We start from the raw sequence: 27,679 nt of genomic DNA, 5'->3' as shown, positions 1-27,679 counted from the left end.
TCTAAACTGCACTTACCGCGTTGCGGAGGGTTTTACTTCGAGGGTTTTACAGCTCCCCGGTGTCTCCTGGTAGTGTGATCTGTTCAGGGTTATTATGGGATGTAGGCCAGGGCTGACGGTGGTGTTTCTCTGGTGTTTCAGTGCCTCTACGGCTGCTACGTCCATTCCTCCATCGTGCCAACATTCCACAGACGATGCTATTGGCTGCTGCAGGTACACACACACACACACACACACACACACACACACACACACACACACACACACACACACACACACACACACACACACACACACACACACACACACACACACACACACACACACACAGAATTTTACGCGTTTTTGGGTCTGATGTTGAAATCAAGATCATTAATGTTTAAAGTTGGTTTTGAGAGCTGGATCTCAGGTTCATGGCTGCAGCAGAGGCCTTGTGTTGCCGTTGCCATGGTGATTCACTGCAGCGGAGCTCCACTGATGACGTTTCTGCAGTCTTGACTCAGAGTCCACACACGTACCAGCTCCAGAACTGATCTCAGTCCCGGTTCTGAGATCAGACCCGGATCAGGACCTGAGATCAGACCCGGATCAGGACCTGAGATCAGACCCGGATCAGGACCTGAGATCAGTCCCAGACCTGAGATCAGACCCGGATCAGGACCTGAGATCAGACCCGGATCAGGACCTGAGATCAAACCCGGATCAGACCCGGATCAGGACCTGAGACCAGTCCTGAGCCCAGATGTCTGGTGCAACACGATCACCGTGGGAACAAACTGGTGTGTTTTGTGTGACAGAATCCAGACATCGTACTGGTCCACTACCTGAATGTGCCCTCACTGGAGGATTCTGGGAAATGCAGTCCGCTGCTGTGCGCCGTGTCGGATCGCCACGACAGCGTGAGGTGGAGCCGGGAGGACCTGCTGAGCCAGCTGAAGCCCATGTGTACGTTTCCCCTCCCCCCCGCCCGCGTTCATCGCCGTATCCCGTGTTCACCCCTGTAGTAACGTTACTGCGTCTCAGTCTACAGCATGAAGTGTTCGGTGGGCTCCGGAGACTTCAGCATCGAGGACTTGGTTCAGCACATCCTGGACCGGCAGAGAACCAAACCCCAGCCACGCACACACGCCTGCCTCTGTAATACCTCCCAGGGTAAGGCCCGGAGCCGTGACATCACTGTGACATCACTCTTGCCGCTTTTCCACTGGTACCTACTCGGCTCTACTTATCTCAACTCGGCCTGGTTTCTTTTCCATAAAAATTCAGCACCTGGAGCTAGGGCTGGGCGATATGGACCAAAAGTCATATCTCGATATTTTCTAGCTGAATGGCGATACTCGATATATATCGATATTTTTTCTGTGCCATAATTGGGGTTTCCCCCAAAGCATTATAGCATAGCATCTCTGTTAGCTTCATTTTTTCTGAGGCAAACCCTTAAAAAAACTGTCAGTTTTAATACAAAGCCTCGTGCCAAATGTCACACAGGTACCTTTATTAACAGAGGTCTGCACAATATCAAAATGTATAAAACAAATGAAATAAAAATAGACTGCCTGCATATATAGAATAAAAATGCTTCTTGAATAAAATAAAACAAATATCCCTTTCCTTCATAACAATTACATTTAAATACACTGTGCAATTAATACAATGTAGACAGTAACGGGCAGACTTACTTTTGCTTATTTGATGAAAAAAAAAAAAAAAAAATTTCTTCTTGATATAAACGATATTGTCTTGTACCATATCGCGTTTGAAAATATATCGATATATATTAAAATCTCGATATATCGCCCAGCCCTACCTGGCGGCGACGCTTTTTAATTTTTTTTGTTTGTCTGGGCGCTGCTGAAAAGTCAGCTGGAGCCGCGAGCAGCTATGAAGTGACAGAACTCATGGTGGATCTGGTCGTTCCTTATCACCCGTCTAGATCCATTTTTAATTCTCTCGTCAGCCACCAGGTTTATGAACATCTGCACCTCATAGTTGGATCACCAAACAGACTTTTGCGCTGCCATTTCCTGTCGAATAAAATGAACAAGAAGCCGTCAGAGTTGCTCTTTCACTGATTTCCACATCCTGACTCAGACGTCTGACTCCAACCCCCCGACCAATCGGTGGTCTGTATTGTGATGACGTCAGATACAGCCGACTCAGCCGCTTAGAACCTCGACAGAGTAGATACAGAAAAAGTATCTACTCGGCACGTTAGACCCCTGGTGGAAAAGCGCCAAACCAAGGCGAGTCGAGTCGGGCTGATCAGGTTCTAGTGGAAAAGCGCCATCTGGGTAAAGATAACGGTCAGGTGATGCTTTGTGTGCCTCCAGTGTCGGCGGGCGTGAACATTCCCCACCGCTGCAACAGCACCAAGCACCGCATCATCTCGCCGAAGCTCCCCCCCTCCTCCTGCGGGCCCTCGCCCTCGCCGCTCTCCTCCGAGGCGGGGGAGGCCCCCCGGGGAGACGCGGGTGGAGGAGACGCCAGAGTCCCCCACCTCCAGGCTCAGAGCAGCCCCGCCTCCTCGCCCCGGCCCCTGTCCACGTCCTCCCCCCCCCAGCCGCACAGGCCCGCCGTCGCCGGGGGCGGAGCCGCCAACGGCGCCGCCAACGGCTTCTACGGGGACCTGGCCACGATGACGCTGCCCCAGAACGCCGTGATCGTCATGGCGACCACGGCTACCATCCCCGGGAGGAGAGCACGCCAGGGCGGGGGGCTCGCCGGCGGGGCCGGGTCGGAGGACGTGGGGCCGAGGAGGAGCTTCGGACAGCTGCTGCTGTCCCCGCCCTCCCCTCCTCCATCCTCCTCCCCGACGCCTCCCTCCCTCCCCCCCGCCCCGCCCTCGGGGCAGCCCCCCGGCATGGCCACCCTGTCCCTCACCCTCCTGCCCTCCCCGGTCATCGGGGGTCTGCTCCTCACCCCCTCCCACTCCCACGCCTCCACCTCCCTCAGGTCTCCGCCCCCACCTGCAGCCGCCCCCCAGCCCTCTCCCCCTTCTCCCCTCTCCCCACCTCCGCCTCTCCCATCCCTCCCCCCGGCCTTCGACCCCGATTCCTTCCTCAACTCCCCCAAACAGGGACAGACGTACGGGGGCCCCCCTCCCCTCTCCACCCTGTCTGCCCTGAGAACCTCCTCACCCGTCTCTCACCCCTCCCTCACTCTCTCCCTTTCCCCCGCCTCGACCCCGCCCTCCTCCGTTTCTCCCCCTTCCTCCCTGTCCTCTCTCTCCTCTGAGGTGGACAGGAGAGACTCGTCGCTCCCCCTGTCCACATCTCCTTCCTCCTCCTCCCCACCTTCATCCACTTTCCCCCCCTCCCTCTCACTTTCTCCCACCTCTACCGTGGCGCCGCCCCTTCTCCCCCTCTGCCTAGAGCTGGGAGCTCTGGGGGAGTCGGGAGGACGGGAGGAAGGGGGAACCGATGGAGAGGAGAAGGAGAGGAGAGGGGGGGGAGATGACGATGACGACGACGATGATGGCAGAGCTCCGCCCACCAAGCTGGCGCTCCTGCAGGTAAGCTTCCTGATTGGTTGTGTAATCTGAACATTAGTCCTGGTACACGAGCAGCTGCGTCGCCGGCGTTGCTCCACTTTTATTTCATTTTTCTTCATTTTTCACTTTATTTTGTGTACACATTTTAAAATGTAAATATACCCAATTGTAGCCAAAAGGCTCATTTGCATTGGCAGTCCCCTTGCAAGACTCAGTAAAAAAATACAAGCAACATTATACGACACACAATATCAACAACTAGGGATGCCCCAATACCAGTTTTTTTTTCCCACCGAGTACGAGTATTCGGTATCGGCAAGTGTACCGAGTACCGATACAATATTTCTACCACAAAAATAACTAGGCGAAAAATGCAATGAATTGGAAGACAGGTTTTATTTGCAACAGATAAATTCAATAAAAATAAATTAAATTAGTAGAATAACTATTTTAAAGAAAAAAAATCAGCTTTCTGTGTAAATAAAAAGTCTCCACACTTCACATTTAAGAAAATATCAAACATATGACATATCAATGAAACATCATATCGCTGCTCGAGTGCGTTGAGAAGGACGGTGAAATCCTTCGTCTTCTCCAACTGACAGTGACTACGTTTACATGCAGTCAAAATTTGGGTTATTGCTAATATTCCGGTTACTGAAAAATTCTAAATATTCTGTTTACATGCGTGAGCAAACAGGGTTATGCCCTTCATTACATTTATGAAGTGATTAATCTCCTCACTCCAAAAGTGTGGCGTGGTCTTGCGTTTCGCCGTGTTTAGAAGAACTTCCTGGACTCAAAAGACCAAGATTCCTTGCGAAAAGAACATGCGCAGAAAACAAATTCATGTTCCGTTTGATGGGGATATTCCATTAGGCGTTTACATGACCGATTATTCGGGTTTTAAAAGGAGTAACCCAGGGGTTATGAGCAAATTCGGGTTATTCAAAGGGGTTATTGGTGTTTACATGGCCGTGCAAATTTGGGTTATTGCCAATATTCGGGTTTTAAAAGGGTTATTGAGTGCATGTAAACGCAGTCAGTGGCTGCTCATCCAGCGCTGTATAATGGGTTAGAGCCTCCGTTATTTTAACGGCCCGTGGGTTTTCTCTTGCCATTGTCTGTCATTTTTGCAGAACCTGAGCTAATGTTGCTGTTGTGGTCTTGCAGTAGCAAACTCCGTATACTCAGCTTTATGATGCGTCTTGAGATGTTTTATCAAGTTGCTGGTATTAAACGACGTATTCTCCTTTCCTCCTCTTGACACCTTAGCAGCAGTAGCTTTGCAGTCTGCCTTGCTTCTGTCAACGTCCCTTATTTTGAAATATGTCCACACTGCTGACGTCCCGCTTGCATTATTTGTCGCTATCTTGAAATGGCGCTGCCAGTCTCACTCACGGGTATCACTCTCTTCTCATCACCGCTGACTGCGGCTCAACATCTCCCCCTAGAGTCACTAATCAGTAACTACAACAACAATGAAGTGGTATCGGAGAATTTTTGCGAGTACGAGTATATGAGACCAGTATCGGTATCGGGGCGTCCCTATTAACAACAATTAAAAGTCGCACAACACTGCAATAGTTAATACAATAAACAATTAATGATCACAGATTTGAGATGTTTTAAGCCAGATGTCCCTTAAAGGAAGAGTATGAGGGACAATCCCTTATTGTAGGTGGAAGGCTGTTCCAGATTTTCCCGCCTACAACAGATAACACATTCATCCCAAAGGTGGTTCGTCTGTGTCTCACCGTCGCCTCTATCACACGCCTGAGTTTCATACCACCCACAGATTTCCTTCTGAAGAACTGTTTCAGCGGCGCTGGTGCAAAACCATGAAGGGTTTTGTACACAGTGCAGGCATATCTGAAGATTGTAAAATTTTGGAGGCTTAAAAATTTACGTTTTTTTTTAAAAATGTTATAGGTATGAAATGAATGTGTTAAAAAAAAAAAAGAAGATTTTTATTCCTTTTTTATATAAAGGGATTCAATCGGCTTGAATGCTGTGGAACATGCATTCTGTGTGGAGGTAGGTGTGGTCTCCACTGGGGCACAACTCACACCCAGACTCCAAACTAAAGCCAAGAAAAACTGTCGGATCAGATATTCCCGCTTCCAGATTCAAGTGCTCTCATTATCTCTCCTGACCACCAGGGCGACCCATGTGACTTAAGGCTCAGTTATGGTTCTGCGTTAAAATGACGCCGTGCCTACGGCGTGTGGTTTGGATCGACGCAGAAGACACGCCGTCACCTGCGCCGTCTCTGACGTGCACCTCCTGAAAATTGTAACTACGCGTCGAGGAGACGCCGTCCACTCGCAGACCGAGAGGGCTGTGATTGGTTCGTTTGAAAGCGAAGCATTTCCGGTTTCCGGTTTGAATCAGTAGTGAACTTCCAGGGCTCTTTTCTTCGTTTATGTGTGATTTTTTTTGTTTTTGTTTTTTGCACAATAGTTGTCCTTATTTCTTTGATTTACTGTGACCGGAAAAAGTCGGATAAACCATTCAGAAAAAGATTGCTAACTAGTGGCCGCGGGGGGTACTGCACCGCGACCAAATGGAGAGACGGAGAAGTCTGAAGGATTCAGCACGGCGTCACGGCTGCGGCGTGTGCTCTGCGTTGGTGTGACGCAGAAGCATAACTGAGCCTTTACTCACTCTGTACCGGGCCAAGTGCTGCAGAACGGGGTTTACTGTTATTGGATGCTGTTGTAATACAGTAATCCTTCGTTTTTCGCGGGGGTTACGTTCCAAAAAGAACCCATGAAAGGTGAAATCCGCAAAGTAGCAACCTTTCTTTTTTTTACAATTATTATACAAGGCTTCAAATTGGGGAGATCAGCCCCGCCCCGCTGCGACCCCAGTAATTGGATTTGAATGGGAGAAAATGAAAAAATAACATAAGTACAGTAGGACAAATTGTGACTGGTGCGTATTTCACTGCTCTTCTGATGCCGCTGCATCCTGACTTTACTCTGCTCTTTTTCTTCTAAAGCCCACGGTGCAGGTGTGTTTTTTCAAGAGAAGAACATAGCTATGGGTAGCTGTTGTCGCTCTTTTTTCTTCTGGGCAAAAAGATTCTTATAAACCGACATGCCACCATCGATTATATCTGAGACTGTAATGAATGATTCATCAAAATGTCCCGTTCTTGAGCTGCTGCTGAAGCTCATTGGTCGTTCTCAGCATTGTTGCTAAGCGACCAACGTTATTGACACAGGAAGTGAAGAAGCGGGGAGACTATTTAGCCAATCAGAATGCAGAACACGATGTACAATGCAAATCCGTGAAGCAGCGAGACGTGAAAGGTGAACCGCGTTATAGCGATGGAATACTGTATTTCAAAAACTGGAGAATAAGGGGGTGGAGAAGTGGGTTTACTGTGAATTTAAAGGCGTGTTTCCACCAGAGGGAGTTCTGGGTAAATCCACCAGACATGAACTTCCAACAGGGTCAGCGTCTCCTTGGCCCTTCAGCCGGCGTGTTTCCTTCACACTGTAGCGCCTCACAAGAACCCTGGGCTGAACAAATACTGCCACCGACCACCAGGTGGAAGTAAAGCACATTTCCTGCAGTTTGCAGATGGCCAGCAGAAGAATGAAGAGAAGAAGAAACACGTAAACAATGGATGCGCAGCGATTTATATCAAAAGAACCCCCCCCGCAGGACCTCTATATGGGTGTAATATGACAGCAAGACCTGAACCCACTCGTCGGTCCATCCTTTTGTTGGTTTTTCTTGGCCTTTGTTAGGTGGCGGCCGTGTTCTTTACAACATCAAGCCACCGTTTATAAAGTGAGGGGTGAAATAATTAGTGTTTGCATGTGCGTGTCCTCAATATCAACCTGATTGTGTGACACTATCCTTAGATTGACATCTGCTTGTCTCTGTGTGATTTAGACAAGCCACGCCCCCTCCACATCACTTCCTCTGCAGCAGATGGACAGCAGCTCCGCCCCCTTGATCTTGGCTCGCCAGGATGGGTTGAGACAAACCTGCCACCCGGCCACTCAGGCGTTGGTCGTGGACCTGGCCAATCGCCTGACTGCACACGGAACTCCTCCCCCAGCTGAGATGTCCCATCAGGCCTTGGAGCTGTGTAGTAACGGCCAAGCCGTCGCAGCATCTGTCGCCAGTCCCGCACCTGTAACGCCCCCGGTCCAGGTGAAGGAAGAGGGCCGACGCAGTTATGACTCGGAGGACACGTGCATGGACACGAACTCTGAGGAGGAGGCGGAGTCGTGTGAACGGGGCGGAGCGGAGGAGCTCGACATCTCCTTCGACAGCCAGTTTCCTGACCTCATCTCTGACCTCATCACCGAGGAAGCCACTCCCGCCACCACCGTCACCACCACTCCGACCCCGGCCGTGTTCCCGGCGGGGGTCCGCTACGTGGTGCCCCCACAACCCTCCCCCTCCTCCTCTTTCCTGCCCTTCCCTCACCTGCTGCCCTCCTCTACCTCCATGCGCCTGGCCTCCATCACCGACTTCTCTCCGGAGTGGTCCTACCCCGAGGTAATCTCAGTTCAAAGCTCCTGGCTCTTAGTTCTGTCCTATCGATCAGTATTGATCAGACAAATTTAGGGCTGAAACGATTCCTGGAATAATTCGAATAATTCGATTACAAAAAATGATCGAGAAATTCGCCCGGACTACATTTAATGCGGCACAGCGCGCTGACGCCGCACACGTAAAAGAAGAAGAAAGAGGCGGCGGATATGGACATTCTCCCAGATGGGAGAAACATGTAGCTCATTGCTTAACTTTTATTTTCAATCCACGCTATATTCTTCTGGTCCGTTCTCCTATATGTTCCCCCTCTAACCCGGTACATGCATAGGTTCCTCTAAACATCTGTTCCCGCTACAGTTTTAACTAAAAGAAAAGGCAGAAAATGTCAGAAAAATAAAAACGTAATAAAGCTAACTGGGTAGTTTTCAATTGTAGCTCTGTAGTGATTCATGGATAAAACAAGCAGCACTGGTGCCCAATGTGCTCCAATACAGCAGGTCTCATCATTTTATTTTGAACACTGCCAAAACTCAAAATCTTATACTTTAACTTAAAACTTAACTAGAACTTAAAATTAGCTCGACACAAATGAAAGTTCAATTGAAACACGTGGGAAAAACACCTAACCTTTTAAGTTATATGTGTTATCAGGTGTAATGGCATTTTTAGGTTAGAAATAAGAAAACTTCTTGGTAAGATCCTTAGTTTTTTGAGTGAAGGCAGTGAATTTGGTCAACTGGTGTAAGTTCAGGGTTTTTAAATGCACAGCCATGAACCTACTTTATTATATAATTTAGTCTTAGTGATGTCAATTAACATCTAACATTTTATGTATATTTATAATTGCTCTTTAACTAAACAAACATATGTTTTATCCGATTACTCGATTAATCGATGGAATTTTCAGTAGAATACTCGATTACTAAAATATTCGATAGCTGCAGCCCTAAACAAATTACAGCATGATGCTCTCAGCTCCTCCTTAACGCAGATTCAACCGGCTGCAGTTGAGCTGCACATCCATTGGGGGGCAGCAGAGACAGACATGTGTCCCTTACAAACTTTGATCAGCCATGAGAAGCTTCTCATACATGTTTTCAGTAATCGATAACCCCTTCTCCCCAACGGACCCGGTACCGGGTCCAGCAGCTCTATGCACCAGTTCATGTGTTGAAAAAGCTACTCAAGTGCTGTCAGGGTATTTTCTTTCAACTGTTTCTCAAACAAGAATCCCTAAAGCCAATATGTCAAAACTCCAAGTACGTTTTGTCAACAAAGTATTTGTTTTATAACAACTTCAAAATACATATGCAACCAACATGAGCAACACCCGCAACGGAACGCAAGATCCATTGTCTCCACCCCAACATAGTGCGTATAATATGAAACGCTAGAAAAGTTACATTTTCAGATGATACCGAACATAATCTCTTCTGGGCCGACCACTTCATGCCAATCCAAAAACAAACCGAAAGCCAAAGTTCACATTTCACAGCCGGCACATCAGGTTGCGTGTTCATCACACACTACGTCAGCAAATCCCAAAGCTATTCCCATCAAAAGCAGTATATTTTATTTCCTTACTGTTTCGTTGTCATTTTCACAATTTGTCTGACACTGGAAATATATAATGCTGTGAGGTTTTATCTATCCATTAAGACCAAGATTATGCATATTGTCCTTATAATTGTGGAGATATTGTTGATTTAATTTGGATACGCCTGTTCAGGTGAAATTCACCTCCCAAATCCCTAGCAGTTAACAGGTTAACCAGTGAACCCTTCTCTGATGAAGCTTAGCTGCAGCACCGCCTTGACCTGTTATTTTCTCTGCAGGGTGGAGTCAAGGTGCTCATCACAGGACCGTGGAGCGAGCCGTCCGGCCGGTACTCATGTGTTTTCGATCAGAGCACCGTCCCCGCCTCGCTAATCCAGCCTGGGGTGCTGCGCTGCTACTGCCCAGGTACTTCTGACTGCCGTCATGGACTATAACATTAACATGCTCAGTGGGCTCTGTAGGTTTTTTGTACCTCTCTGAGCATCTTGAAGTAAATCTGCTGAGACATCTGCTCCTGGGAAAATCGAAAACTGTCTTGAATGTTTTCCAGTTGTGAAAATGTTTTCTCCCTGTAAAATATTTAACACCAAATATATATCCAGATCATCTGCTGGTGATCATGAATGATGATGAGCAGCACCAGGTTTAACCATCTGATGTCTTTGTGTAAATACTAGGGGTGTAACGGTACATGTATTTTTATTGAACCGTTCGGTATAGCGTGTTCGGTTCGGAACGGAGGCGTACCGAACGAGTTTCCACACGGACATATTAAGTAGAGGACCGCACGTTGTGGAGCAGAGCGCTGCTGCAGTTGCGCTCTGCGCTCACACCGAGAAAGTATTAAGATTAAAGAAAAAAGCACTAACTAATGAAGAACTAAAGAGCTAAGCACATAATTGTGACAAGTCCAGTGTTTCCCCTACCATCGAGACCCCCCGCCAGGCCTAAAAAAACAAAAAACAATGATCATTTACATTTATGAGGGCCTCTGCAGCGCTGTTCTGCAACGGGAGTCAACCTGCTTCGTTGCCTAGTAAAGCCTGAATTATGGTTCGGCGTTAAATCGACGTAGAGCCTACGCCGTAGGGTACGCAGCGACGTGCACCGTACGGCCGCTCGCCGCGTACCCTACGCCGTAGGATCTGCGTTGGTGTAACGCGGCACCATAAATCAGCTTTAACGATGCGAGTACCGCTGCTGAGAGCGCGGGCATATTATTATACATTATGGGATGTATAGAGTTTGTAGCCAGCCAACTATGGCGCCGGCCAAAAAAAGAAAAAATATCGCGGGCGACAGACAACATTATAAAGAAATGTTTCTGCCAGGTACGTGTGTTTGTGTTTGCATGTGACGCTGCAGGGAAGCATGAAGGAAAACACAGCCCGACGACACACCATGCGTCCGCCGGGTCCTAGCGCCGGCACAAGTAGAGCCAATGTTATTTTGTGTGTGTGTAATAAACAACTAGCACGTTTATATTTTGTATTTTGTTTTCTTACTGTACCGAAAATGAACCGAACCGTGACCTCCAAACCGAGGTACGTCCCGAACCAAGATTTTTGTGTACCGTTACACCCCTAGTAAATACTGATATCCACCATCATCAAATGATGGTGAGTTTCTGACAACAGCAGAGTGAAGACAAGGTTTAACCTGAACTCTTCACTGTTCTTTGTTTCAGCCCATGAGGCCGGTCTGGTGTGTCTGCAGGTTCTCGAGTCTGGAGGCGCTGTCTCCTCATCGGTTCTGTTCGAGTACAGGGCGAGAAATGCCAGCTCTCTTCCCAGCTCTCAGTTGGACTGGCTCTCATTGGACGGTCAGTCAGAACTCCCCCTCCACACTGTCAGCACGTACCAGCCCGACACCACAGACAGAACCTGTTTAAACCAGTCAGACACTAAACCACTTACACCTGACACACAAAACAAGTTGAAACCAGTCAGACCCCAGACATGGAACCAGTTTAAACCAGAGACAGAACCTGTTTAAACCAGAGACGGAACCAGTTTAAACCAGAGACAGAACCAGTTTAAACCAGTCTTAGAACAGAGACAGAACCAGTTTAAACCAGTCTTAGAACAGAGACGGAACCAGTTTAAACCAGTCTTAGAACAGAGACGGAACCAGTTTAAACCAGTCTTAGAACAGAGACGGAACCAGTTTAAACCAGTCTTAGAACAGAGACGGAACCAGTTTAAACCAGTCTTAGAACAGAGACGGAACCAGTTTAAACCAGTCTTAGAACAGAGACGGAACCAGTCTTAAACCAGAGACGGAACCAGTCTTAAACCAGAGACGGAACCAGTCTTAAACCAGAGACGGAACCAGTCTTAAACCAGAGACGGAACCAGTCTTAAACCAGAGACGGAACCAGTCTTAAACCAGAGACGGAACCAGTCTTAAACCAGAGACGGAACCAGTCTTAAACCAGAGACGGAACCAGCCTTAAACCAGAGACGGAACCAGCCTTAAACCAGAGACGGAACCAGCCTTAAACCAGAGACGGAACCAGCCTTAAACCAGAGACGGAACCAGTCTTAAACCAGAGACGGAACCAGTCTTAAACCAGAGACGGAACCAGCCTTAAACCAGAGACGGAACCAGTCTTAAACCAGAGACGGAACCAGTTTAAACCAGTCTTAAACCAGAGACGAACCAGTTTAAACCAGAGATGGAATCAGTTTAAACCGGAGGCGGAACCAGTTTAAACTAGTCTTAGACCAGAGACGGAACCTGTTTAAACCAGAGACAGAACCTGTTTAAACCAGAGACGGAACCTGTTTAAACCAGAGACGGAACCTGTTTAAACCAGAGACCGAACCTGTTTAAACCAGAGACGGAACCTGTTCAAACCAGAGACGGAACCTGTTCAAACCAGAGACGGAACCTGTTCAAACCAGAGACGGAACCTGTTCAAACCAGAGACGGAACCTGTTCAAACCAGAGACGGGACCTGTTCAAACCAGAGACGGAACCTGTTCAAACCAGAGACGGAACCTGTTCAAACCAGAGACGGAACCTGTTCAAACCAGTCTTAGACCAGAGACGGAACCAGTTTAAACTAGTCTTAGACCAGAGACGGAACCAGTTTAAACCAGAGATGCAACCAGTTGAAACCGGAGGCGCGACCAGTTTAAACTAGTCTTAGACCAGAGACGGAACCAGTTTAAACTAGTCTTAGACCAGAGACGGAACCAGTTTAAACCAGTCTTAGACCAAAGACGGAACCAGTTTAAACTAGTCTTAGACCAGAGACGGAACCAGTTTAAACCATAGACGGAACCAGTTTAAACCGGAGGCGCGACCAGTTTAAACTAGTCTTAGACCAGAGACGGAACCAGTTTAAACCAGAGATGCAACCAGTTTAAACCGGAGGCGGAACCAGTTTAAACCAGAGACGGAACCAGTTTAAACCAGTTTTAAGCCAGAGACGGAACCAGTTTTAAGCCAGAGACGGAACCAGTTTTAAACCAGAGACGGAACCAGTTTTAAACCAGAGACGGAACCTGTTTAAACCAGAGACTGAACCTGTTTAAACCAGTCTAAACCAGAGAGGGAACCAGTTTAAACCAGAGAGGGAACCAGTTTAAACCAGAGACGGAACCAGTTTAAACCAGAGACGGAACCAGTCTAAACCAGAGAGGGAACCAGTTTAAACCAGTCTTAGACCAGAGACGGAACCAGTTTAAACCAGTCTTAGACCAGAGACGGAACCAGTTTAAACCAGTCTTAGACCAGAGACGGAACCAGTTTAAACCAGTCTTAGACCAGAGACGGAACCAGTCTTAGACCAGAGACGGAACCAGTTTAAACCAGAGACGGAACCAGTTTAAACCAGAGACGGAACCAGTTTAAACCAGAGACGGAACCAGTTTAAACCAGAGACGGAACCAGTTTAAACCAGAGACGGAACCAGTTTAAACCAGAGACGGAACCAGTTTAAACCAGAGACGGAACCAGTTTAAACCAGTCTTAAACCAGAGACGAACCAGTTTAAACCAGTCTTAAACCAGAGACGGAACCAGTTTAAACCCGTCTTTAACCAGAGACGGAACCCGTCTTTAACCAGAGACGGAACCAGTCTTAAACCAGAGACGGAACCAGTCTTAACCCAGAGACGGAACCAGTCTTAACCCAGAGACGGAACCAGTCTTAACCCAGAGACGGAACCAGTCTTAAACCAGAGACGGAACCAGTCTTAACCAGAGACGGAACCAGTTTAAACCAGAGACGGAACCAGTTTAAACCAGAGACGGAACCAGTTTAAACCAGAGAGGGAACCAGTTTAAACCAGTCTAAACCAGAGACGGAACCAGTCTTAAACCAGAGACGGAACCTGTTTAAACCAGTCTTAAACCAGAGACGGAACCAGTCTTAAACCAGAGACGGAACCAGTCTTAACCAGAGACGGAACCAGTTTAAACCAGAGACGGAACCAGTCTAAACCAGAGAGGGAACCAGTTTAAACCAGTCTAAACCAGAGAGGGAACCAGTTTAAACCAGTCTTAAAACAGGGACCGAACCAGTTTAAATCAGTCACTGATAGAAACACTCAGTAGAATGAAGTGGGCGGGTTTATCGGGTGAACTGAATGGAATGATTGACAGAAGTGGAATCCTGTGGTTTCTGTAGCAACTGTCTACCGTTGATGAAAGAAGAGCGGCTGCCTCACATAACCCTCATGATGTTTGAGTCCACTCCAGAGGAACTCTGGACGATCCCCTCCCACAAACGGGCCCATCGAGACAGAGTTTGTAGCTGGAGCACGAGCAGGACTGTAGTTGACTTCTGTAACCACGCCCCCAGGCTGTGATTGGAGGAGCTTCAACAGGAGCTGCAGGAAAGGAGTAGATTTGTTTGTTGAATCACGTAGTTTATCTAATATCAGCAGTGATAATTTCCACAGATTATCACAAACGCACAATGACTGCAGCTCTGAGGTGAATCTGAGGTTGTCATTGCTGTGTTTTGGACTTCCAGCAAGATCAAACATGTTTGATATCATCGCACATCTTTATGCCTTGGAGATGAGCGACATCGGGGCAGGGTTGGGCTGTTGGACCCGGTACCAGAACAGTACCAGATCAGTACTACACCGGTACCAGACCTTAAATATGTTTATTTCTACTTTAAAGTTGAACAATTCTAACTTGGTCGATGGAGTTAAACTCACCATTGGATCCAGAAAAGTATTTAGTCAGACACCAGTTGTGCAAGTTCTCCCACTTAAAAGATAAGAGAGGCCTGTAATTTTCATCACAGGTACACTTCAAATATGAGAGACAAAATTAATAAATAAAGTCCAGAAAATCACATTGTCTGATTTTTATAGAATTTATTTGCGAATTATACTGGAAAATAGGTATTTGGTCTATAAAAAAAGTTAATCTCAATACTTTGTTATATACCCTTTGTTGGCAATGACAGAGGTCTAACGTTTTCACAGTCTTCACAAGATTTTCACACACTGTTGCTGGTGTTTTGGCCCATTCCTCCTCTAGAGCAGTGATGTTTTGGGGCTGTCGCTGGGCAACAAAGATTTTCTATGGGGTTGAGATCTGGAGACTGGCTAGGCCACTCCAGGACCTTGAAATGTTTCTTAGGAAGCCACTCCTTCGTTGCCCGGACGATGTGTTGGATCATTGTCTTGCTGAAAGAGCCAGCCATGTTTCATCTTCAATGCCCTTGCTGATGGAAGGAGGTTTTCACTCCAAATCTCACCATACATGGCCCCATTCATTCTTTCCCTACACCAGTGTTTCTCAATCCCGGTCCTCGTGGGCCCCTGTCCTGCAATTTTTAGATGTTTCCATGCACCAACACACCTGATTCTAATTAAAGGTCCTCATTAGCTTGTCACCAAGGTCTGCACAACTCTGTTGATGACACAGGTACTTGTATCATGGTGTGTTGAAGCAGGGTAGCATCTAAAACATGCAGGACAGGGGTCCCAGCTCTCTGCAGGTCATTCAATAGGTCCCCTGTGTGGTTCTGGGATCTTTACTCACCGTTCTTGTGATCATTTTTACCCCACGGGGTGAGATCTTGGTGGAGCCCCAAATGGAGGGAGATTATCAGTGGTCTTGTATGTTTTCCATTTTTCTAATAATTGCTCCCACAGTTGATTTCTTCACACAAAGCTGCTTACCTATTGCAGATTCAGTCTTCCCAGCCTGGTGCAGGTCTACAATTTAGTTTCTTTGACAGCTCTTTGGTATTGGCCATGGTGGAGTTTGGAGTGTGACTGTTTGAGGTTGTGGACAGGTGTCTTTTATACTGATAACGAGGTAAAACAGGTGCCATTAATCCAGGTAACGAGTGGAGGACAGAGGAGCCTCTTAAAGGAGAAGTTACAGGTCTGTGAAAGCCAGAAATCTTGCTTGTTTGTAGGTGACCAAATACTTATTTTACCCAGGAATTTACCAATTAACTCAGTAAAAATCCTCCAATGTGATTTCCTGGGTCTCCCCCCCCATTCTGTCTCTCATAGTTGAAGTGTTACCGTTACCACCACCTTACTGTCACCGTACCGCCACCCCCCAGTCAGCATATACGTCTGGACACTTGCGTCACTTCCGCTGCCGTTTGAATCAACATGTATCAAAGAGCCGGACCTGACGTGCACACGTGTGTCATTCAGCCAATAACAGTCAGGATCAGGACATCACTCATTACATAGCAGGGCTGTACAGTGCGACAGTTTTCATTGCATTTGCGAATAAAAATCATCCGGTGCGAAGAGAAATATGTATCCACTCGCATTTGTGCGAGTGAGTTGCGCTGGGGTCATGTTAAAAAAAGTGTGAAAATCAATATGAATGTCTCTTGACCTACATCAGCCTTTCTCAACCGGGGTGTCGTCAAAAAATGACCTATTCTGACATTTCATATATAAATACCGTATTTTCGCGACCATACGGCCGGGGCGCCGTGTGGAAAGGCTATTAATACTATTAATACATCCATGATCCGACTGCACGTGGCGACTGCGCCTCGACATGCGGACCAAAATCTTACTCCGCTCAGAAGAAAGTAGTACCTTTTTGCGGTCCCGATCACGGGACTCTAGCGGGGTTTTGAGCTCTGAACTTTTAAGTCTGGTGTAGAGTTAAGCCTTACCTTATTAAATTAAACCTTTTTCGGGTCGTGAGTAAGATAAACAGAGGACAACTTCTGCTGAGTTTGAGAGTACTTTACTGTCCGCTCAACAGTGTAGGATTTTAGAACATCAACACAGTAGCTAGTGCTGTATCACTCCGCCCAATCTAAAACATATTAACAACTACAGATAAACTGACTAGTGTGATTATAGTCCCTGATTTACATCAGAATATAAAGAATATATTTATAAAATAATGAACCCTGAATTACCAAAATAACCTTAAAAAAAATAAATCTCCTCTTACACTTATAAGGTGAGCATAAATCAATCTTTTTTATGATGTAAAATTGTATGTATTCATTTACTTTTATTTATTTATTTAATTTTAGTTGTTAAATTTCTGGAAAATAAAAAAGTCAAATCATACATGAGAGAAACTATTCAGTTTGTGGCAAAATATTTTTATTGTATGAAACTGAAGATGCATAATGCAAACCTGACATTTACTTTTAGTTCATTTTGTGGAAAAAGGTTGGCCTGTCTTTCTCTTTAAAACTTAAACAGTTATAAATCATTACAAACTGGAACAATAAGGCAAACGCACAGTATTGTTTTGTATTTTGTGTCTTTCAAATAAAAGACAATTTTTTCCAGTCATATGTTCCTCATTCAAGGTTGTTAAAAAAATACTGCTATAATATTGTATCGTTATCGTGACCTCAGTATCGTGTATCGTACCATATCGTGAGATTAGTGTATCGTTACACCCCTACTAACTGTCCACCCGGGTGTGCTAGGAAATTTTTATTTGTGCTACTAAAATTTTTAACTTGCTAGCACCAGTGCTACCATTCAAAAAAGTAAGCGTACAGCCCTGCATAGTGAAATGAAGCCAGACTCCAGCGGACGCCAGCGTTGGTTTTGAAGTACATCTCCAACAATATAATGCACTTTCTAACGTGGCGTTGGGTAGCTTGCAACCTCCTACCTGTGCGTGCTGCGGTCCACCAAGATGGGTTATTGTGAAGATGCTCTCCGATAGCCACGTCCCCAGAATGACACATTGACTCAGAAGCAGCAGGAGACTGCAGGCGTCAATCGAGGAAATGCGTGTTTCCTTGTTGGCGTTGACACAGATGCTCCACCGTCTGGTGTAGCGGCGAGAGGTTGAGGGAGCCGAGTGACTGGGGGGCCGGAGTTGGGTCTCTCCCCCTCATGTCTCAGGACTCTACCAGGCGGGTGAGACTCTCCGCCCCTCCCTCCCTCTCTGTGGTTTTCCCAGCATGCCGTGCTGATATGTTTGGATGACCACACGCTTCTCTCTCTCTGTGCCTTTTAACTCTAACTGATCCCCTGTGTGCGTGTGCGTGGTGAGCGAGCACATGTTGACTCATCATGTGACATCACATCTCACTGATTTCAGAGGATGGACAGAACTCGATTGGAGGACTGTGTTGGTAGGACTGTGTGTGAGAGAGATGGGGGGTATATGATTGTCATGGTTACATAGCTAATCTGTAACACTAGCAACTGTCTGCATTAGTGCTGAACGAATTTTGAAAATGATCTAATTGCGATTTTTTTCCTCAAGATTGCGATTTAATATGCAATTATTTTTTTCAAGGTCCTGTTCTCATGTATTTTTCAACTACACAAGCAATAAATCAGTCTGTTTTATAATAAACAATGTCAGATTTATTTAAAGCACAGATTACAACAATAAAGAAAACTAATCTGTGGCTTTACCTCTTTAACACGTCTACACACGTCTGTACACACGAGTGTTATGGGTCGTTCTCTCTGAACCCAATTTAACCCAATCCGGGTTAAACTTTAGCCAAAACGAGGCGTAGTTTAATAGAAAAACTCACACATGGAACAAAAAAACCTTCCTCACAGGGAACTCGGAACTTCTTCACAAATAACTCAAAAACCACAGGGAGAAAAAAAACACCAGCAAACTAACAAACTAACCAACAAACCAACAAAGCTCACATTGTTAACAAAACGAACCAGCAATGAACAACTCGCAGCCCCGCTCTTTAACCTCACCTTTGATGAGCTGAAGCCTGAATTATGGTTCTGCGTTAAATCGACGCAGAGCCTACGCCGTAGGGTACGTGGCGACGCGCACCCTACGGCATAGGCTCTGCGTTGGTGTAGCGTGGAACCATAAATCAGCCTTGACGAGCTGCAGGTTCAGGTTCACAGCGCGACTCACTGTCTGCCGCGCCGACTCTGCGCTCATATAGTTAATAAATTTATAAAGCCCATATATTTATAAAGCCCCGCCTGGCCGAGCCCTAACACTGAGGCCATGGCGGCACCGCTCTGCTCACTTGCACATTACATGACCAGATCACGTGACCAGATCACGTGACTGGTCAAATCGCAGCCTTTGCAGTTAGAAAATCCCGTTTTATCACATCGCGGTATTATCGCAAATGCAATTAATAGCCCTAGTCTGCATTTCAGATTCTTCATCATCACTCACTCATGCATTCACTTACCCATCCAACCACTCACTCACCCATCTATCCATTTATTCTCCACTTGCATTACACTTACATTTGTACATCCGTCTGTCCTGAGTGAGTCCGTCCCTCACACTCCTCGTTTGCGTTTGTCTGGTTGTTTAGCAACATCCACCAGGGGGCAGTGATGAGTCAATCACAGCATTAACCTACAGTGACTTTAGATTAGTCTTTTGCTGTTCATTTTAATTTAATTTTAAAAATATCTTCAATAATTAATAAATTATGAATCTACATATGGCCATGTATATAGATGGAATAACTGGAGGTGGCTGGAGAACCATGAACTCTGCAAGAGCGATTAGACGGCCTGCGTCACGGTGGAGTCTATCTCACCCGTTGAGGAGGGCCGAACAGAACACCTGCGAGTGGCGCTGACCGGCTTCTGATTAGCTCTCTTATTTAAGATATTATTTAAGTTTAACGATTGATTCGCAATGATCAATCTGCATATTTTTCTAACTTCCACATTGACCTCAAAAAACAGAGCCGAAGTTGTTCTTGATGGACGCCTGCGCAGCAGCACCACCCACCTTTCTCTCTTTGCAGTCATCTATTAATTTATGTTTGTAGGTTTCTGTAAGGTAAATGGGAATGAACAGCAAAACGTTGTTGCAGCTGTTAGCAGCGCGTCCCGTGCGTGCGTGCGTGTTGGGGGTCAGGTCACAGTGTATCAGGCTATATTGGGCGCTGTGCTTTTATTTCTTGAACACACAGTGAGGGTGCCAGGCGGCCAGCTGATTGAAGTCAGCCAGATAGTTTCCATTTGAGAGACTGTGTGTGTGTGAGCTTGTGTGTGTGTGTTTAAGAGACTCCCTTTAAACAGTTATTTAAGAGTGGGCTGCTGGTTAGAGCTGTCGACACACTCCGCGCTCAGCTCCTCCAGCCAATCGGATTGGTTTCTGGATGATTGACGGGCAGCTGACAGGCTGAAGGTTTCATGTTTGTCTTGAGGTTCAAGCATCTGAGGACGCCACCGTTGTCCCGCAAAGCCGTTTATCAGACAGCAAGACTTGGCTGAGACGCCGTCCAGGTGCATTGTGGGAGATGTAGGCTCATCTGCTGATGTGTTTGATGTCATTGGTTGTCTGACGGAGACGTCAACGCCAAGTCCATCTTTGATGTGCCCTGGAAAGGCTGAGATCAGGAGTGGGCCGAGCTTGGAGTGACACACCTGTCGTCTGCCTGCAGATAATCAGTTCAGGATGTCCATCCTGGAGCGGCTGGAGCAGATGGAGCGCAGGATGGCGGAGATGGCCGCTCGCGACAACGTCCAGCAGCAGCAGCAGCAGCAGCAACAACAGCAGCAGCAGCAGCAGCAGCGCGGCAACCAGTTGGCCACGCCCCCTCCTCCACCTCTACCTGTGGACCAAGAACAGGTGAGGCGGCTATACGTTTGATCTCAGAGATAGAAATGTATCTATTGGGCCGCTCGGTGGCCGTGTGGGTTAAGCAAGCGGCTCATATACTGAGGCTGCAGTCCTCCTGCAGTGGTCACAGGTTTGAATCCCAGCCTGCGCACCTTTGCTGCATGTCATCCCCATTCTCTCTCTCTACCCCCTTCCTGTCTGCAACTTGACTAAAGGGCCACTAGAACCCAAAAAAAAAATCTTTGTGTGTATATGTATATGTATATGTGTGTGTGTGTATATATATATATATATATATATATATATATATATATATATATATATATATATATATATATATATATATATATTAGGGCTGGGACTTGATTAAAAAAATTAATCGAATTAATTACAGCCTTTGTAATTAATTAATCGCAATTTGATCGCATATCAATTTTAGACCTGAGAACAATGAGATTTCCTTTTTTTGCTTGTTTCAAATGGATTTTTGTATACGAGTGAATGATTGACTAGTGAAAACATACGTTCAATTTATGAAACAGTTTATTTTTATCAAGGTGGGGCTTCACCAAGAACAAATCAGTGCAATTTGCTATAAAGTGCAGTAAATTAAATATATGCAGTATGCACATTGAATGAGACAGGTAGCCTATAGTCAAGGACCTTCTGTAAACAACACTTAAATATAACAAAATACTTTCAACTGTTTCAAGTACATTCCAGAACATGGAAACACATTAAAAAACAGAGCACGCTTCCATCCATCCGTTTTTTAAAACAAAATTTCCCATCCACGGGACCAACGAGACCCTTTTTGTCTGCGACTTCATTCATCTTTAACGTGTGTGGTAACAACTTAGCTTGTGTTATGACGACGGCCGCACTTCGCTGTAACATAATGCACGTTGGTTGCAGAACCTTGAGAGAGAGTTGTAAAGTGCTTTGATCTCGCCGCGGAGCTTACAATGGGAGTCCACGTAAGTGTCATAACTCTCGGTGCGTCCGAAATGCCATACTAAAAAGTATATACTAAAAATTATACTTAAGTTCGGCACACTTTTGAGTAAATATCAGTAAATATCAATAAATATCATTAGGGGGGAAGTATGCGATTTCGGATGCAGCCTCTCTCTCAAGGGTCTGGTTGGTTGGTGCGCCGTCCGTATGAAAGTCGTCCCCGTGAGAAACGTTCCGAGGGGAAAAAACGAATGCGAAAACGCGCTATTTTTTTCTGTAATTAATTAATCGAAATTAACGCGCTAAAGTCCCAGCCTTAAAATATATATATATATATATATATATATATATATATATATATGTTTGTTATATATATATATATATATATATATTAGGGGTGTAACGGTACATGTATTTGTATTGAACCGTTCGGTATAGCGTGTTCGGTTCGGAACGGTGGCGTACCGAACGAGTTTCCACACGGACATATTAAGTAGAGGACCGCACGTTGTGGAGCAGAGCGCTGCTGCTGTTGCGCTCACAGCGAGAAAGTATTAAGATTAAAGAAAAAAGCACTAACTAATGAAGAACTAAAGAGCTAAGCACATAATTGTGACAAGTCAAGTGTTTCCCCTACCATTGTTTAGGCCTGGCGGGGCCTATGCCAGGCCTAAAAAAAAAAAACAATGATCATTTACGTTTAGGAGCGCCTCTGCAGCGCTGTTCTGCAACGAGAGTCAACCTGCTTCGTTGCCTAGTAAAGCCTGAATTATGGTTCGGCGTTAAATCGACGTAGAGCCTACGCCGTAGGGTACGCAGCGACGTGCACCGTACGGCCGCTCGCTGCGCACCCTACGCCGTAGGATCTGCGTTGGTGTAATGCAGCACCATAAATCAGCCTTAACGATGCGAGTACCGCTGCTGAGAGCGCGGGCATATTATTATACATTATGGGATGTATAGAGTTTGTAGCCAGCCAACTATGGCGCCGGCCAAAAAAACAAAAAATATCGCGGGCGACAGACAACATTATATAAAGAAATGTTTCTGCCAGGTACGTGTGTTTGTGTTTGCATGAGACGCTGCAGGGAAGCATGAAGGAAAAAACCGCCTGACGACACACCATGCGTCCGCCGGGTCCTAGCGCCGGCACAAGTAGAGCCAATGTTATTTTGTGTGTGTGTAATAAACAACTAGCACGTTTATATTTAGCATTTTGTTTTCTTACTGTACCGAAAATGAACCGAACCGTGACCTCCAAACCGAGGTACTTACCGAACTGAGATTTTTGTGTACCGTTACACCCCTAATAAATATATATATATATATATATATATATATATATATATATATATATATATATATATATATATACACATACACACATACAGTGCCTTGCGAAGTATTCACCCCCCTTGAACTTTGTGACCTTTTGCCATATTTCAGGCTTCAAACATAAAGATATTAAACTAATTTTTTGTGAAGAATCAACAACAAGTGGGACACAATCATGAAGTGGAAAGAAATGTATTGGATATTTCAAACTTTTTTAACAAATAAAAAACTGAAAAATTGGGCCACTTTTTCAGTTTTTTATTTGTTAAAAAAGTTTGAAATACCCAATACATTTCGTTCCACTTCATGATTGTGTCCCACTTGTTGTTGATTCTTCACAAAAAATTACAGTTTTATATCTTTATGTTTGAAGCCTGAAATGTGGCAAAAGGTCACAAAGTTCAAGGGGGGCAAATACTTTTGCAAGGCACTGTATATATATGCTGCCAGGGCCGGTCCTAGGACCTTAGAGGGGGGCACAAAAACAATCTAAGCGGAAACACTAAATATCACCCAGGACGGCAAATGCTGCATCAACAAATCTCTCACTTTACTGGAAATAAAAAAATATTATTTCAATTTATTTTCATAAGGAAGCGTTTTGTGGAATGTTTGTGTTGAATGAATTGAATCCCAGTTGGGGCCCTTTAAACCATGTGGCCCCTCCGTAGCAACTGTGACCTGACACAACCGAGCATTTATGCCAGACACTGGGCCCTGTTTATGCAGACAGCCCCGGTTTTTTCGGTCCACAGGGAACAGGGCCCCCTTCGTGCCAGGAACCGGGCCCCGTGTTGTTTTGGAAAACATCCAACCTGATTTGAACTTCTCTGAAATGAAAAAAACCAAAGCTCCTCCTTGTTTTTCTTAAAATTTCCACTTTTAGAAACAAGGATGCATAAAACTTGTGAAGAGCTCAAACTCAGTTTGACAGCCCGGCAGCTGAAGCGCAGGCCACAGGCGTCCGTGCCTGGAAGACTGCCGGGTTGGGTGCACTACCGCAACCAAGTGGTACGAGTGTTAGTTTCCTGGGTCAGTGGGTCCTGCCGGGTCCCACACTGTAGCCCCAAGCAGGTGCCGCAGAAAGGGATTTGTGGGTTCTGTTGCAGAAAAATGCGATGAGTTGATTACTGTATTTTCCGCACCATGAGGCGCATCATATTAAAAGGCGCACCTTCAATAAATAGACTTCTTTTAAAACTCTCTTCATATATAAGGCGCTCTAAATTAGGGATGGGCGGTATGGACTAAAAAATGTATCAAGATCATTTCTGGCATTTATCCCGATAACGATAAAAATGATGATTAAAAAAATACCAATTTAACTCCACCTTTGTAACTATAAATCTATCTCGCTCTCAGATCCGTCATGTTTGTTACACAAAAACGTCATCAACGGGAATTTATCTTTCTTCTCTTTCTCTCTTTCTTTCTTTCTTTCTTTCCTTCATTCCCCCCTTTCCTCCTTCCTTCCTTATTTTTTCCCCTTCCTTCCTCCTGCTCTCTCCTTTCTTCTTCCCTTCCTCTTTTCTCCCTTCCTTCCTTCTTTCCTTGTTTTTGCCCTCCCTCCCTTCATTCCTTCCTTCCAAAAATCAGCTTTACACAAAAACATCATCAACGGGAATTTATCGTTTTTACTGCGAGATGACAAATTCTTATTGTGAGGAAATTTTTTGACGGTTTATCGTGAACGGTAAAATATCGCCCATTCCTACTCTAAATATATGGTAAAATACTGTACTATAGTGGCTGGGGTTGAGTTACGTATCTACCTGATGGAGCTGCGCTACAGGAAATGGTACAAATGCAACAGCAATTGCAAAAAAAAAAAAACAAGAAGAAAAGTACCGTAAGTCAAACTTTATTAACAAAATAAAAACCAGCTTTGCTCCGTCTCGTCACAGTCGCCATTATGCGAGTCACCGTCGCTGCTGTTGTCTTGAACGTCTGTGACGATTCCTAGCGTTTTTAGCGCCATTACTTCGGCTACACCGACTACATTACCCACAATCCCCCTGACTACAGTAACAGAAATTACTGAAATGATCCTAAACAAAGCGCACCGCATTATAAGGCGCACTGCCGGTTTTTGAGAAAATGAAAGGCTTTTAGGTGCGCCTCATAGTGCGTAAAATATGGTATATAGTATGATAAAGGCACGTAAGAATTTGCAAAGTCCTTTAAAACATTCCTCTTCAAAAACCAACAAAACTCGGGAGATCAGGTGAGAGGTTTTCTATTGAAATGAGCTCCAAAAGTAGAAGATGTAGTCCAACAGGGTTTTTTTCTGCTGTGCTTCATCCTCAGTTACTACGGCCTGTTGTGCTTTAATCTCACGTGTTACTCTGACTGACTTTGCTGAGAGAAAGTGGTTTCAGTTAACTGTCGATCAGGAAAACTAAGCAGACCTTGGACTCCTGGTGCTGAGGACGGTCTGTGTGCAGGTGTCCTGCGGATTACATGACTGGCTCCGCCCCGTCTGTGGCTGATGTCATGGGAATTTGGCAGATGGAGTCGTGGAGTTAAAATAGACCGAGCGACAGAGAGCGTCGACCTGAACTGAAACAATCGCCGCCGCTGCAGACCCGTTGTCTTCGGCTGGTTTAAACTGCAGCTGCTGCTGCTCACCAAGTCCCCCGGTAATCCTCAAATACCAGCTCCACCTCTCCGCCGCACGCCAGCGGCACACCGGTGTCGGGCAGTTCACGGTCAGGCTGCACGACGGATCCAGTCTGAGGAAGCTTTCAGCCCTTCTTCTCAGTCAGTGTCCATAGGCAATAAACTGATCGGCTGGAATAACGTGATCCTTCCACGCGCTACGTCCGGCCAGAGAAACCCCACCCTGTCTGGTTTAGAAGGAGACCTGAGCGAAGGGGTTGGCAGAGGTTGGCAATGCCCAGGACTGACTTAGGTATGAGCACGGGGTGGTAAAAAATCGGGGATAAAAATATATTTAAAAAAAAAAAATTATTGTAAAATGGATACGAAGCGAGTGAAGTTATATCAGTACCAATATCTTCAGATTTTCTGGTTAAAATCACTGCAGCAGCATTTTGCACCAGCTACAGCTAACGAAGAGATGACTGACCTTGAACAGTAATCCAGGACGGTAATCAACAGTTTCAGAATCACTTACAGAACAAGCATGGTCTAATGTCAACCGTATTAACTGGAAGAAAATGCTTTTTACAATTAAATTAATCTGTTTTATCAAATGTTTCCTTCCCATTCTCTGAGGAGTCCAGTAGTGACAACTACTAAAACTATCCTTTCCAAAATCACACTGTTTTAGCAGATTGATGAATAAATAATTCCAGGAGAGGCAGCACAGTCCCTGAACTCGTAATCATTTCTGTTTTTCTTTCATCAACATGTAAAAAAGTTGATGTCCTTCTTCACAGAACTAATACAATTAAAGGAGCTTGAGGCCGGATTGTGGCAGGATTTATGAAAAAAATCCGTATACATTTTAAGTTTTCTAGTAATAATGTCAGATGAAGCGTTCCAAACCAAAAAGAATGAGCCCTCTAGTGTATCTCTCCTTTGCCTTGAACAGGCTGTGTGCTGCAAAATGTGCTGCAATTCGGTCCCGAATTTCCCGCGCTGTCCTGCGGATGTGACGTCACATGACGCTGCATGCACGTTCTCCCCGTTCTCCTGTGTCGGCTTCACTGTTGGCTGCAGTACCCCCGACTGCCGTCGTGGTGAAGGGTGGCGCTAGAGAGTCTCATTTCTTAAAAGGAGCCTCAAGCTCCTTTAACAGAATTGTTATACTTAAATGGTAGATAAATTGGTATTGATTGTTGTCTTCTACAAAATAGTGAAAGGACAGATTATTTTTTAAAAGATAGCCCCAAGGGTGGCATATTCAAAGAAAACCTGAGTGGGCCCAAAATGGAACCCTGAGATATCCCACCAGAGAGAAAGCTGAATCTAGAAAAAAAAACAATCTAGAAGTACTAAAACGACACAGGTGCCTGAATGAACAGTTACTGTCATTAAAAAGTCTTGAAAAGGACAGTTTTATAAGCCGTCACAACTGGACTCCTCTGAGAATGTTTACAGTTGATTAAAAACAACTCAAAAGCTTTAGATAAAAAGATGGGTTGAAAAATCTAGACTCCTCTTTTGTAAAAGGAGTTGCAGGATGGCCTGCTGCATGATGAAACATATTCACCAACGTGAGAATACCTGCCCTGTGGTGTCAGAGACATCCTTAGATAAACGAGTAGGGATGCTGTCCAAAGGGAGTTTGTGGGGTGTAGTTATTCAACTGGGTTTGAACAGCTGGACAGCAGCTGGACAACAGCTGGACACAGAGGAAACCAAGGGGTCAGTACTGACAGAGATGGAAGAGGTCATAAGTCCAGAAGCTTCGTCATTAGACTTTAAAACATCCTCACACAGCATACTTGATGGCGTCCCATGATCTGTGCTCAGGTGATTAAGAGTTTAAAGTAGTTTAAACTAAAGTTTAATTGAAGTCAGCTTTTTCCTTCTTCACAGCTTTCTGATAATCAGTATCCTGCAGTCTCAAAGGAGACCAGGAGTTGTTCCTCCTTCCACAGACGTGTCGGGCAGAGTGGTGTCTTTCAACCAAAGTTCACCTGGTACTTCAGGGGGTTTCTGATGGCGCTTTTCTATTAGTATCTACTCGGCTCTACTCATCTCAGCTCGGCTCCACTGAACTCAGCCTGGTTTCTTTTCCATAACAATTCAGCATCTGGACAGGTAGGAGGTTGGAGCGAAGCTGCTGTGACGTATTTGATTGTGTATCTAAAGGAAGAAGACAACAACACTAAAGATG

General features: G+C 45.5%; 1 protein-coding gene across 4 annotated transcripts in view; it reads left to right on the top strand.

Annotated features, from left to right (window-relative positions):
- camta2 (calmodulin binding transcription activator 2) overlaps nt 1-27,679 on the top strand; it is a 59,644-nt gene that overhangs the window by 10,893 nt on the left and 21,072 nt on the right. For all 4 annotated transcript variants that reach the window (XM_061710728.1, XM_061710726.1, XM_061710729.1 and 1 more), the window contains exons 6-13: nt 142-213; nt 798-945; nt 1,024-1,152; nt 2,331-3,511; nt 7,400-8,014; nt 9,847-9,973; nt 11,256-11,390; nt 20,402-20,589. In XM_061710728.1, the coding sequence (XP_061566712.1) occupies nt 142-213; nt 798-945; nt 1,024-1,152; nt 2,331-3,511; nt 7,400-8,014; nt 9,847-9,973; nt 11,256-11,390; nt 20,402-20,589 (2,595 nt within the window). The remainder of the gene's footprint in view (nt 1-141; nt 214-797; nt 946-1,023; nt 1,153-2,330; nt 3,512-7,399; nt 8,015-9,846; nt 9,974-11,255; nt 11,391-20,401; nt 20,590-27,679) is intronic.

This window comes from Cololabis saira, chromosome 20 (genome assembly GCF_033807715.1).
Source record: "Cololabis saira isolate AMF1-May2022 chromosome 20, fColSai1.1, whole genome shotgun sequence".
In the NCBI taxonomy this organism is placed as follows: domain Eukaryota; kingdom Metazoa; phylum Chordata; class Actinopteri; order Beloniformes; family Belonidae; genus Cololabis; species Cololabis saira.
This window is presented reverse-complemented; position numbering and strand designations above follow the sequence as displayed.